The 13,595-nt window shown below is 46.8% G+C and overlaps 1 protein-coding gene across 8 annotated transcripts in view; it reads right to left on the bottom strand.

Moving 5' to 3' along the window:
• Positions 1-13,595, bottom strand: part of ILDR2 (immunoglobulin like domain containing receptor 2) — a 364,041-nt gene that overhangs the window by 244,468 nt on the left and 105,978 nt on the right. The window contains exon 1 of one of the 8 annotated variants that reach the window (XM_068270843.1): positions 4,230-4,274. The exons of 6 other annotated variants lie outside the window; for them this stretch is intronic. Coding sequence is in view for 1 of the 2 variants with exons in the window: in XM_068270839.1 (XP_068126940.1) it covers positions 2,525-2,558 (34 nt within the window). In the remaining variant the exon portion in view is untranslated. Of the gene's footprint in view, positions 1-2,524; positions 2,568-4,229; positions 4,275-13,595 lie in introns of those variants that run through there. One more of the 8 variants, XM_068270839.1, reaches the window with a different exon arrangement.

Raw genomic sequence — 13,595 nt, 5'->3', positions numbered from 1 at the left:
CCGACGACTGACGCTAGCTGCAATACATTACCTGATCCAGCCGGGCGAGTCCCCGCTCTCTCCACGGTTACTTCTCCGCGCTGGGCTCTGGTTGGCTTCACTTACTTCCTGTCCCGACAGGAAGTTTAAACAGTAGAGCGCCCTCTAATGTTTAAACTTCCATGGACAGGAAGTGAAGCTGGAGCTGAGCGCGGAGAAGAAGACAGCGGAGACCAGGGGACTTGCGCCGGCCGGATCAGGTAATGTATGCAGGGGGGGCGGTGCGGCGCCAGCTTCACAGATGTGAATCGGTTTCTTAGTGAAATCGATTCACAATCTGTTTGCAGTAAAGGCAGCCATACGATCCCTCTCTGATCAGATTTGATCAGAGAGGGATTGTTGGTCGATCTGATGGCAAAATCGGCCAGTGTATGGCCACCTTAAGTTGTCTTTTCTCCAGACTAAATAATCCCAGTTTATCTCATCTTTCTTGGTAAGTGAGCCCTTCCATCCCACGTATCAATTTTGTTGCTTATCTCTGCACCTGCTCTAAAACTGCAATTTCTTTCCTGTAATGCGGTGCCCAGAACTGAATTCCATATTCCACTGTGTGTCAAGTGACATGCATTGCATGCTGGGAGCAGGGGTATGCTGTGGACTAACTGGGTAACGGAGCAGGAAAAGCTCTGTTGCGCAATTCTGCCAATTAACCCTTTCCAATCAGGAGTCGGACTATGGCCGACATTGGTACTTTCCAGTTCAGCATCAATGCTGGACATAGGAAAACATGGCTGCCGCAAGAGGCGCCGTTACCGGATCTAGCCCAGCACGGCGTCGGACCCTCTAAATCAAAGTGTTGGACTAAGTCCAACACTTTTGCCTCTGCGCGATGAGCTCACCGATGGGTGGTGCCATAACATCCAGACCACACGGGTTAACAAAACGTTCAGTTAGGACGCGAAACGGTCATTGTGCCGGCCTGCCAGCTACCCTCCCACTCACTCCCCTCCCCCACTGCACATCAACCGTATTGCTTAAAGAGGAACAAAAAAAAAAAGTGCTTCATTTTTACAATAATTATGTATAAATGATTTAGTCAGTGTTTGCCCATTGTAAAATCTTTCCTCTCCCTGATTTATATTCTGACATTTATCACGTGGTGACATTTTTACTGCTGGCAGTTGATGTCAGTGGAAGAAGATGCTGCTCGCTTTTTGCTTTTTGTAAACAGCTATTTCCCACAATGCAACGAGGTTCACAGACAGGAAACTGCCAGGACCATGGTCCTCACAGTTTCCTTTTAGGGTTTCACCCTAATATCAGCCATACAGCGCCCCCTGATGATCCGTTTGTGAAACGGAAAAGATTTTTCATGTAAAAGGGGTATCAGCTACTGATTGGGATGAAGTTCAATTCTTGGTCACAGTTTCTCTTTAACTGTTTGGTGTTTTGAAAGTTGCAGATAAAAACTCACGATTTCACAAAACGAACAGCACCCAGATCTTTTTCTCTTGTTTACGATACACGTTCACTACGGCTTTCTTGGCTTATACTCTGTGAGCACGCCCAGCATCAGATAGACTCCGCCTTCTGTGGTGATTGGCTGTTGTATTCTGTACTGTCTGTATCCCACATAATACCAAGTATCTTTCTACTGAATATTAACCCCATGGATCAGGTATTCTCTCCATCGTTTTAAAGAGGAACTTAAACACAAGATTGAACTTCATCCCAATCAGTAGCCAATACCCCCTTTCCCACCAGAAATCTTTACCTTTTCTCCAGTAGATCATTAGGGGGCTCTGTGTGGCTGATTTTGTGGTGAAACCCCTCCCACAGTGTGATGTCATGACCATGGTGCTGACAGTTTCCTGTCTGTGAACCACATTGCATTGTGGGAAATAACGGCTCTTTCCTACTGCCAAGCAAGCAATATCTCCTTCTGTGCATAGAGCTCTCAGTGATGAACATTCCGTACAGATCACCTGACAGGACTAACGATGTCACCACCAGCGATACATTTCAGAATGTAAATCAGAGAGAGGAAGGATTTTACAATAGGCAAACCCTGACTGAATAATCTACAAATGAATATTGTAAAAAAAAATAAGCAATTTTATTCATTACATAATTCTCACTACAGTACTATTATTTATCATCTGGATCGCAGTTAAGATTTGTCTTGCATGATTTGAGTTGCAGTAAATCAGCCTCTTTGCTTTATAGTTTGGCATGCTGATATACCTTCCCCGTCCTCTTTGCTTTCTGTAATTGGATTTACTCACATACAGCTGTGATACGAATGCAAGCATATCAAAACAGAATTTTTCGCTGTAAGTTAAAGCAAACATGAAGCGGAAATAAACTTATAAGATAGTGAGGTTGAGTAATCAAGCTGTGGTGCTAAAACAGCTCAGCTTAACCCTCTGGGGAACGGCTGCCTTACCCCTCTTAAAGAGGAACTTCAGCCTAAACAAACATACTGTCATTAAGTTACATTAGTTATGTTAATTAAAATAGATAGGTAATATAATCTCTTACCCACCCTGTTTTAAAAGAACAGGCAAATGTGATTTCATAAGGGCAGCCATCTTTTTGGTTGAAAGGAGGTGACAGGGAGCATGAGACACAGTTCCAACTGTCCTGTGTGCTGATCACCCCTCCCAGTTGCTAGGCAACGTGAATAACAACATAGGAAATGCCATCATGCTTTGCACAGCATCAGGGGAAAAAACTCCGGGCAGTTTTCTTTGATGGGTGGAGCTTAGCTAAAAATGCAGCTAAAATGATGCTTTGGTAAGAAAAACAAAGTTCTGATGCTGTGAAACTGTTAAAGAAACACCAAGCCTTTTCAGTTCAGCTGAGTAATTTTTAGTCTGGAGTTTCACTTTAAGGACCAGGCCATTTTACATGCGAGGGGGGGGCAGCCGGATTCCCAGTCTAGCTAGCTGGGCATGGTGTCCCTTTTGTAGCCAGGTGTTCCCCTGTAGCCAGCAGCCTTTACTCACCTCCCAGGCTCCGGCGATGAGCAGCTCTAGCCCCCTCCACTCTGCCCAGCCTCCCCGCTCGTACTGCCGTTAAAGTTCCGGGACGCAGCTTGATGACTTCATCAAGCCGGGACCCGACACTTACGTCAGAGCGAGTGGGTATGCTGGCCACAGCGGAGGGGAACGCCGATCGCCGGGGGAACGTCAGGAAGGTGAGTGGATCCTCTTCTTCCCCTCAGACCGCGGGTGCTGCTGTAACAGTGATCACTACGATCCACCAGCGATCATAGTGATCAAGAGCCAATCGCGTTGGCTCCTGAACCCTGAGGGGAGTTGTCAGCTGTCATGTGACAGCTTAATCTCCCCTCTCGGGTGCGCATGATCACGTCAGGAGCAGAAGCAGCAGACGGCGTAAATACTACGCCGCATCAGAGTTGGACAGCCAACAGGTTAATGACAGAAGCGCGAGCTCAGCACATGCTATGCTGTGGTAGAGCAGCTAGCGTGCGCTGGTAAGTTACGCTCGCTCCTCTGAAGTAACTGCCGCACCACTGGACCCACCCTGAGCCTCATCGGATCCAGTGGCTTTAATAAACATGATCCCAGCGAACCAGTTGAGGTTCAGGTTGGGCAGTTAGTTCAGAGGAGCGAACGTAAGTTACCAGCGCACGCTAGCTTCTCTACCGCAACATAGCGTGCGCTGAGCTTGTGCTTCTGTCATTAGGCTCTACATTAGTACAACAGCTTGATGAAAACTCTAATGAATTGTATGTGTAGTATGGATAACAAATAGAACATTGGTAGCAAAGAAAAGAGTCTCATATTGTTTTCCAGTACAGGAAGTGTTAAAAAAAACTTCAGTTGTTATCTATGCAAAAGAGCTTCTCTGAGCTCTCCCACTGGGTGGAATACAGTCCTGTTTTCTGAAGCACTTAAACAGCCAAGAGAAACTGAGAGACAACGTTCAAAGGGTCATTATCTCTACTTTGTTTTATAGCATAAAATACAGAGTGTGGTTTCTAAACTACAACTGTGACAGTATGATGCAATATTATAAAAAAAAAAAAAAAAAAAAAAAAAAAAAAAGCTATATCACCAAAAATAAAAATATGAGACTCTTTGCTTTGCTACTAATGCTCTACTGATTATCCATAATACACATACATTTCATTATATCATAGTTTTTTGTTAACTTCAGGTCTGCTTTAAAGAATGTCGGAAGCATAAAAAAATATAACAAAAATATAACAAACAGATACTTACCTGAGGAGAGGAAAGGCTCTGCATAGGCAAACGCAGGGGGGGATTACAGCTGCCCAGCATCCCCCCTCAGACCAGAGCCGGTGCAGTGTCTGAGGACAGGCACAAGTTGAGACACCAGAATATCTGCAGGTATCCTGCAGCTCACAGCCCCGCCCCCTTTCTTTCCCTGTTACAGTTGACTTTGGATAAAGCAACAGCGTGTGTACAGAGAATGGAGCGGCAGCGTGTGTACAGAGCATGGAGCAGCAGGGTGTGTACAGAGCATGGAGCAGCAGCGTGTGTACAGAGCATGGAGCAGCAGCGTGTGTACAGAGAATGGAGCGGCAGCGTGTGTACAGAGCATGGAGCAGCAGGGTGTGTACAGAGCATGGAGCAGCTCTAAGGAACTTAACAGAATCAGGTATGAGAACAGCCCTGTGCCCTGCTGTGTGAATGCTTCACTTTCCCCTTCATTACCAGTGTCGGCTGTCCTCATTATTATCTGTATACAAACTGTTCCTGATCTATCCCGTTTTCGGTCAGACGGGAAATTGCATTGTGTACAGTACCCAACATGATGTCCTACCATATTATTATACTGTATTGTGCACGGCTGAGGTAGACCTTTCAGGAATCCCCTCCGTGAAAATCCTGGGTTTGCCCCTGCTCTGGGTCCTAAAAAGCCTTCCCGGTCTCCTTACGGTGTCCTCGTTCCCCTGCAGGCTCCCCGCAATGGTTGGAGACTGCTCTCTTCCCTGTTGGGCTGTCTTCGGGAGTCTTTGGAAGCACTTGGGCTTCAGAAAACGGGCCAATCCGTACAGCGCACATGCGAGCTCCCTTTCTCACGCACTCGTGCATGCGCAGTACAGAGCCGCCGGTCTTCAGAAGCCCTAGCGCTTCCGGAGACTTCTGAAGTCTCCCGCGGCGGGAGATTCAAACGGAGGAGCCTGCGGAGGAGAAGCCTCCCCTCTCCTTTGGTAAGTATCTTTTTTTTTATATAATTACACTTCAGACTCACTTTAAAGAAAACCTGTATCGAAAAAGGGCCCCTGGGGGTACTATCCTCAGTAGGGGGAAGGTTCTGGAACTGATTGAGGCTTCCCCTGTCCTCCTCCGTCCCACTGTGGTTTCACTGTGCCCCTCTGAGTGGCGGGCATGTAAATATTTACCTTACTGGGCTCCAGTGCTAAGAGCGGCTCTCGGCTTAGGATCAGGCAGAAATAGTCGATCCCAGTCGGATCCACTCTACTGTGCAGGCGCACTTTGCTTGTGCAGTAGAGTGGACCCGACTGGAATCAGCTATTTCTGCCTGATCCGACAGCCACTACTGTGCCTGTGCTGGAGCCGGAAAGGTAAATATTGCAGTCGCTACTGCGTCTGCGCCACAGTCTGACAAATTGTCGGCTTTGGCTTCCGAGGGGCACAGCGAGACCACCGTGGGATGGAGGAAGCCTCAATAGGATCCAGAGGCTTCCCCCTCCCGAAGTAAGTACCCCCCAGGGGCCCTTTTTTTTCGATACAGAGTCTCTTTAAGTTAGTCATGCGCGAGTCTCTGATAAAACGCGTGGAATAATACAGCTTTGTCCTTTCTAGAGAGAGTCGCACATCTATCTTGGCACGACCAGCACTGCTGACGCAGGTGGTAAGATAAATGAAGGCCTCTTTTAGCGCAGCACCGAAGCAGCGCGGGTAAAAATAAGCATTTAGTGGCGTAAGCACGCGCGGCTCCCGGCGTGGGCCGGAAATTAGCCCTGGGTTTACTTTGGAGATGTTAAAAAGGTCAAGGCAGTGAAAACAGCACTTCATTTGCTTTGACTTATTCTATTTGCTTACCGGGGAACAAAACAAATTGAATTCCAGACGTTCCGTCTCCATTTGATGCCGGAATTACCCGCTTAGAATCGAAAGCCTATAAAAAGCACTACGAGACCGCGGCTCGGCAGAACGTGTTTGTAAATTCTTACCCGGCCCGGCGGCTGATTGAAATACTCTGCGTGATGGGCGCTGCTTTTACATTCCAAAATAATAGAGTCGCCATTTATTGGTGTCATTGATCCCTGCTTTATAAAACTAAAATTTATGCTAAGGCCCAAATAACCCTTTACCATTTGTTTTGTGCTGGGCAGAAAAAAGGCGTAAGAGGCGGGACTGTGGAGGCGAAAAAATCAGAGTCGGAGGTTTCGTAAACTGAGGAGTCGGACTTGGGACGATTTTTGTACCGACTCCACAGCCCTGTTAAGTATAAGTCTAAAGGTGGCCACATACCATACACTTTTTAAAATATCTCTTCAATTCATGAATTGCAATCAATTTTTCTGACTGATTGCAACATTTCAAAAATCTGATCAATGTATCACACACCTATGTTACATTTTTCCCCAATTATGAAAAAAATGATTGAAAACTCCAAAAAATTGCTTGGGTCTGTATATCAAGTAATTGACTCTACCACACACCATACATTTTTGATAAAAACTGATCAGAAAAATCCAGGACTCCCGATCTTATTTTATCTAATAAAAACTGGACGTTCGGGACAACTGTTCGTATTTATCGAATTGGTATAAAATTGGATCTTTTAATTGTATGCCGTGTGGCCACCTTAAGAAGCTATGAATAAGGACCAGTAGGTTCGAAACATGTCAGCTGGTGATATGTGTTGACTTTTTTGGATACGTCCATGAATAAAGATATTGGATTTTAAGAGCATTGTGTGGACATCTTTCGTTTCACATGGCAGAGTCGGAGTTGAGGAGTCTGAGCAATTTTGGGTACCTGGAGGCAGAGTCGGTGGTTTCATAAACTGAGGAGTCGGATGATTTTTGTACCAACTCCATAGCCTGGTAAGAGGCCCAAATTGTAGTGTACAAGTCACCTCTGTCATCCCCCCAAATTTTCAGAGCAACATTGGGGAACAACACGTGCACCGGGGACAGGGAGTATGCACGCGCCTCTGCGCGCACGCTCTCACCCCTGCTCAGATGTTGGCCGTAGAGTCATTGTTACCAGGCAACACAGAAGCCGGACTACTGCTACGTACTCCAGAACCAGAAGGGCTAGCTGTGCTGTGTGGAGGACACAAGTTGGACCAGAGAACAGCAAACTCAACGGACACTTGGTTTGATCAAGGTGGGAGAATGAGGAGTTTGAATGAGAAGCATAAAGAGGAACAGTAACCAAAGACTGAACTTCATCCCAATCAGTAGCTGATAGCTCCATTCCCATGAGAAATCTTTACCCTTTTTGGAATAGATCATCAGGAGAGTCTGTATGGCTGATATTGTGGTGAAACCCCTGCCATAGTGTGATGTCATGACCTAGGTCCTGACAGTTTCCTGTCTGTGAGCCTTGCTGCACTGTGTGAAATACTGGCTATGTCCAACTGCCAAGCAACCAGTATCCCCTCTGTGCATATGTATATCAGACTGGCCAAGTGTCACGTTTTCACAGTGGCACTAACTATTTGCAGCCTCTATCACAGCATCACCGGCACTGGTCAAATGTCCCGACCTCTTCACAGAGCAGGAGAATTTGCAGTTAACTGTTTCACTGCCCAGAATCTTTGCAGAGAACACTAAAATAACTAAAATACATGCATCAAATCACACTCTGCAGCTTTGCCTCACAGTGAACTTCATCAGCAGCACAGCAACATAAAAAACTCCAGGCTCAGCAAGGAATTTCTTTGAAGTTGAGAGGGAGTGAGATAGCAATCTCTGCCCTGGCTATCTGGTTACAGAGCATCTGAATAGTGAGGTGGATATCTTATCTTTCAATATGCTTGTGAAGTGCTAGAAATCCTGTATGTATTAATCATATTGGTTGCATTCCTCTGTGCTATTGCTTTTATGAATAACCCATATCGTGGCACAAGATCCTTAATTAGGGATAGCTGTGTGATTTTATGCATTTACAGTCCTGGGACTAGAGCTACGCACTTGTAGGCACTGTGTTAACATTTCTGATATGTGAAGTTTTTTGCCAGAAATACAGAATTTCATATTTTGCAAATTTCAGTCCTTATTTTCTTACTTAATATATTCATAACTCTTCATGTAGAGCTGTTTACTCTAATGTATATCCTTTATGACATATGTGTGCTGTCATTATACTTTAAATAGCTTGCCTACCATCGCTCCATGCGCCAATCTCTGCATAGGATGGAGGGGGGAACTGTATAAGGGAGGGGCGTGGTTTTGCAAAATTGGGGTGTGGTTAAAGGTGCGGCAGGGGCATGTCTTAGGCTACTTTCCCACCAAGACGTTGCGTTTTAGGGGACGTTATGGTCGCATAAGGTGCCCCTAACGCAACGCGTGGTGGTGTTGAAGTTGGACGTCAGATTGAGCCGCGTTATGCAGCTCTCAAAGCAGCTGCTCCAGGATAGTGATAGGAAGTCCGGATCTTTTTAAGGATTCGGATCAATTGAATCGGATCATTGAAAAGATCCGGATCTTTGAACCGAATCATTTGAATAATTTTACTAGGGAAGCAGACTGGGGGTGAAATGACTAGCAGGACAGGACTTTCCCTGCACTGTACATTCTGTATGTTCCGGTTTCTTCCAGACAGACATCCACTGTGAACCGAATCTTTCATTGTGATGACCCGGATGATTCGACTCACAAAAAAGATCCAGATCAAATGAACGATTCGTTCATGATTCGGACAACACTACTAGTCCCACCACCAGTCTCCTCAGTGCAGTGAATAATAATTAGCCATGTGGCTGGCCGCAGAGGAGGAGGGGAGACCTCCTCCTCCAACATTACTGAGCATGTGCAAACAGTCTAACGCTGCTTAGCCAGAGTATAACGTACAGCATGCAGCACTTTGTTTAAGCGTGCTGCGTTACTATGTAACCTAACGTGTGCACTGTGAACAGCAGATTGATTTTACAGTGCTGTGAGTTAGGCTGCGTTACTGGCTGCTGTAACGTGGGACTTTAACGTCCCACTGTGAAACCAGCTGTAACGATCGGTGAAGCACAGAGAGGATCTGATTACCGGTGATCAGCAGTATCACTGGGAATACAGATGTATACCAGATTATAAGTGATCTGCAGTATCACCGATAATCCGATATACTAGCTAACCTCTAGTTCACCTGAGTAGAGTGTAGTGTTTGGTGTAACAGTAACACTTTGAGGACTAGGCCTCAGTGCAGCAAGGAGTACTGCACAGATTCCTTCTGCAGACCTGAGCTCTCCAAGACGGGAGGAGTCAGACTGACAGTAGGAAGGATGTCTGAAAGTGACCCTCAGGAGGAAGGGTCGCTAACAGAGCGAGGAACCGCCTCTAACGGTAAGGTCGGTTCTCGAGGTCGGACAAGCCAGGTCGTACACACACGGACAGACACAGTACATGATCAGGAGACAAAGGCGGAGTCTAAGTACAGGCAGGGTTCGGCAACGGGGTATCAGAAATATCGAGGTACAGAATCAGGTAGGGTTGCCAGGTGTCCGGTTTTACACCGGACAGTCCGGTTTTTGTGCGCTGTGTCCGGTGCAAAAAGGCATGCTAAACCGGACAATTAAGTTGTCCGGTTTAGAGCCCCCCCCCCCGCAGCGCAGGAGGAGAACAGCGCAGCAGAGAGAGAGCTGGGAGCAGCGGTGGAGAAGGGGGGCAATCTCCCCCCCCTTCCCTCACCTTAGGGTGCTCTCTCTCCCCCGCTGTCTCCTCCAGGATGATGTGCAGGCTGGTGAGTGGCTGCAGGCGGAACTTACCTCTGTGTCGCTCCAGCGCCGGAAGTTCGGGTACCGCAGCCGCTGAGATTCGACTCAAAAAAGATCCGGATCAAAGATCCGAATCATTCATGAGCCGGACAACACTAATCAGTCTGAATAGTGTTGTCCGGCTCATGAATGATTCGAATCTTTGATCCGGATCTTTTTTGAGTCGAATCTCAGCGGCTGCGGGACCCGAACTTCCGGCGCCTGCGACACAGAGGTAAGTTCCGCCCGCAGCCACCCGCCAGCCTGCACATCATATTGGAGGAGACAGCGGGGGAGAGAGAGCACCCTAAGGTGAGGGAAGGGGGGGGAGATTGCCCCCCTTCTCCACCGCTGCTCCCAGCTCTCTCTCTGCTGCACTGTTCTCCTCCTGCGGGGGGGGGGGGGGGGGGGCGGGGGGAACCTGGCTACCTAACCTATTCTGGGCACATATAGCCCCTGGCTACCTGTTCCGGGCACATATACCCCCTGGCTACCTATTCTGGGCACATATAGCCCCTGGCTACCTATTCTGGGCACATATACCCCCTGGCTACCTATTCCGGGCACATATAGCCCCTGGCTACCTATTCCGGGCACATATAGCCCCTGGCTACCTATTCTGGGCACATATAGCCCCTGGCTACCTATTCTGGGCACATATAGCCCCTGGCTACCTATTCTGGGCACATATAGCTCCTGGCTACCTATTCTGGGCACATATAGCTCCTGGCTACCTATTCTGGGCACATATACCCCCTGGCTACCTATTCTGGGCACATATACCCCCTGGCTACATATACTGGGACATATATACCCCTGCCTACGTATACTGGGACATTTACACCCCTGCCTACATATACTGGGACATATATACCCCTGGCTACATATACTGGGCACATATATCCCTGGCTACATATACTGGGAACACTGGCTGTTTGTCATTATGTGCATTTACTGGTGAAAAGCTGTCTCTTTTGTGCATTTACTGGTGAAAAGCTGTCTCTTATTATGTGCATTTACTGGTGAAAAGTTGTGTCTTATTATGTGCATTTACTGGTGAAAAGCTGTCTCTTGTGCATTTACTGGGGAAAAGCTGTCTCTTATGTGCATTTACTGGCGAAAAGGTGTCTCTTATAATGTGCATTTACTGGTGAAAAGCTGTCTCTTATGTGCAGTTACTGGTGAAAAACTGTCTCTTATGTGCACTGGACCAGTACTACTGGTGAGGACAGTTAGTGACATGGCTATGTACTCTGTAATGTGCTGCAGAAGATGTCAGTGCGATATAAATACTATAATTTTTTTTTAAAAAAAGCCCATTGCTTAGCCCCACTCTACATAAAAGTGTGCTTCTGACTCCGCCCCTAACTCCACCCCTAACTCCACCCCCTGTCCGGTTTTCTCCATCAGCCGACCTGGCAACCCTAGAATCAGGAGGCGGAGGCGGAGTCTAGGAACGAGCCGGGGATCGGCAACAGAGTATCAGAAATATCGAGGTACAAGATCAGAGTTCAGGAGGATAGTCAAGGCAGGCAAAAGTCATAACAAATAAATACAATCAAACTAGTACTTTAGCTATCAACAGAATCTAGCTAAGTGTAGGATTACAGCTCCAGCTGCTCCCGGCACACTTGCGGATCTGACTACGGATCTGGGTGCTCCCACATATGTGATCGCAACGCCAGACAAGGAGCAAGTGAACAGCCAGCAGTATATATACTCAAGGACCTTTCCAGGACCTCCCTAATTGCTGGACTAATGAGAGTTGTGGAAAATGTCAGCTGACCCGCCTGGTCAGCTGACTCACTTCTGGCTGTTACTTAAACTCAGCCTCTGTGCGCGCGCGCGTGTAAGTCTGAATCTTCTTGGACTATCAGTCCCAGCCACACCAGTACTGTTCTGCAATGTATCTAGTGAACCGCTTGCGGGGGCCGCCTCCAATGCGGATTCCGCCGTTCCCAATGCGGATTCCGCCGTTCCCAATGCGGATTCCGCCATTTCCAATGCGGATTCCGCTGCTCTGCCTATGCGGCATGCAGCGTTTTTTCCGCTTTGTGGCGCCCTGCTGGACGCGGAAACAGCCGCCTCACCTTGAGAGGCCGCGGCTTTTCCGCGTTTCATTACACCAGCCTTAGTGTCCCTTTTTCCTGGCTCAAAAAGTTTGGAGGTTTGGTATATTTATAAAAAAAAGATAACCTTTTGGCCTATCGCATTGTTAGGGGGTGTGGTTATACATAATGGCAGTTGGTGCCATCTGGATTTTTTTCATGTCCGCCAGTAGTAAACATGATGGCCTGCAGGCTGATGCAATGTATTGATTTATTTTTTCCCCTTTTTGCTAAAGTTCCTCTATAAGCATCTCTCTGTTAGAGAACTCTATAGATCCTTACTCCTTGGCTTGACCCAAAGAAAGGCTGGGATGTGCAGAAACATCCTCCAGGGTACCGCCAGGATCTTCACAATGTAGAATTATTACTATTTAGTATTTATATAGCGTCGACATATTACGCAGCACTGCACAGAGTATATTGTCTTGTCACTAACTGTCCCTCAGAGGAGCTCACAATCTAATCCCTGCCATAGTCATGTGCCTATGTATGTATTGTGTAGTGTATGTATCGTAGTCTAGGGCCAATTTAGGAGGAAGCCAATTAACTTATCTGTATGTTTTTGGGGTGTGGGAAGAAACTGGAATGCCTGGAGGAATCCCACGTAGAAACGGGGAGAACATACAAACTCTGTGCAGATAGTGCCCCGGCTGGGATACAAAACCGGGGGACCCACGCTGCAAGGCAAGAGTGTTAACCACTATTCCACCGTGCTGCTCGGAATTACTTGAAAACTGCACTACCTATGACATCATCTTTATTGATCAATAAAATCATGGGATTATAATCATAGTAGCAGGTAGAGCTGAATGCCAGTTACAGTCCATTGTTTTTGGGCTGCTGCCCTTTTTCAAGCCACCCAGCACAACAATTCAGCTACAAATACAGCTTTATACTGTATATACACAACAACCTCCTGTGTATAAATGGATTAGAAGAATATCCTATTCCTTGCAATTAATTGATTTATCACTTTCTAAAACTTCAAATTTGTTATCGTTCATTGTATTTTATGAAGCTAATCTACCTCCTGAACCCACCAGAATTCCCCCGGGGGAAGGGGGGCCTGTGTCTCATATCGACAGCCTATGTCTATCACATGATGCTATCTATGGATCTTTTCCTCTGGGTTTAGTTAGACCTAAGCTTGTTTTAGGATGACCATTAAAAGGTGTTTTTTGACACATTTCGGTTTTCCAGTCACGTATTTTCCTCAGCTAACCCCGGCACAAGCCGTGTTCTCTGCTACTGACCACCAGTTCCAGGACACACTGATAACAATCAGCAGCTCCTGCTACCATACTGAGGCACTAATGGGGGCAAGATGTGGGCATCATTCTCATTAACAACATGACCTGCTGGTAAGAACAACGAGCACTTCCCATCCATTCTTACTAAGCAAGGAGGATTTTTATTGCTAACCCTGCAAAATGGAAAGTTGGAGAGCTCGGGGGATTGTGCTTGTAATATATATTTCAGTGTACATGAATAAAGTCCCTCTAACCTTTCCAAATCATTAAAGCGGACCTGAACTCAGAACTTCCTCTCTCTTCTAAAAGATAAGCAACG

Source organism: Hyperolius riggenbachi, chromosome 2, assembly GCF_040937935.1.
Source record: "Hyperolius riggenbachi isolate aHypRig1 chromosome 2, aHypRig1.pri, whole genome shotgun sequence".
NCBI classification, from domain to species: Eukaryota; Metazoa; Chordata; class Amphibia; order Anura; family Hyperoliidae; genus Hyperolius; species Hyperolius riggenbachi.
The sequence above is the reverse complement of the archived record's forward strand: the minus strand, read 5'-3'. Positions and strand labels throughout refer to the sequence as shown.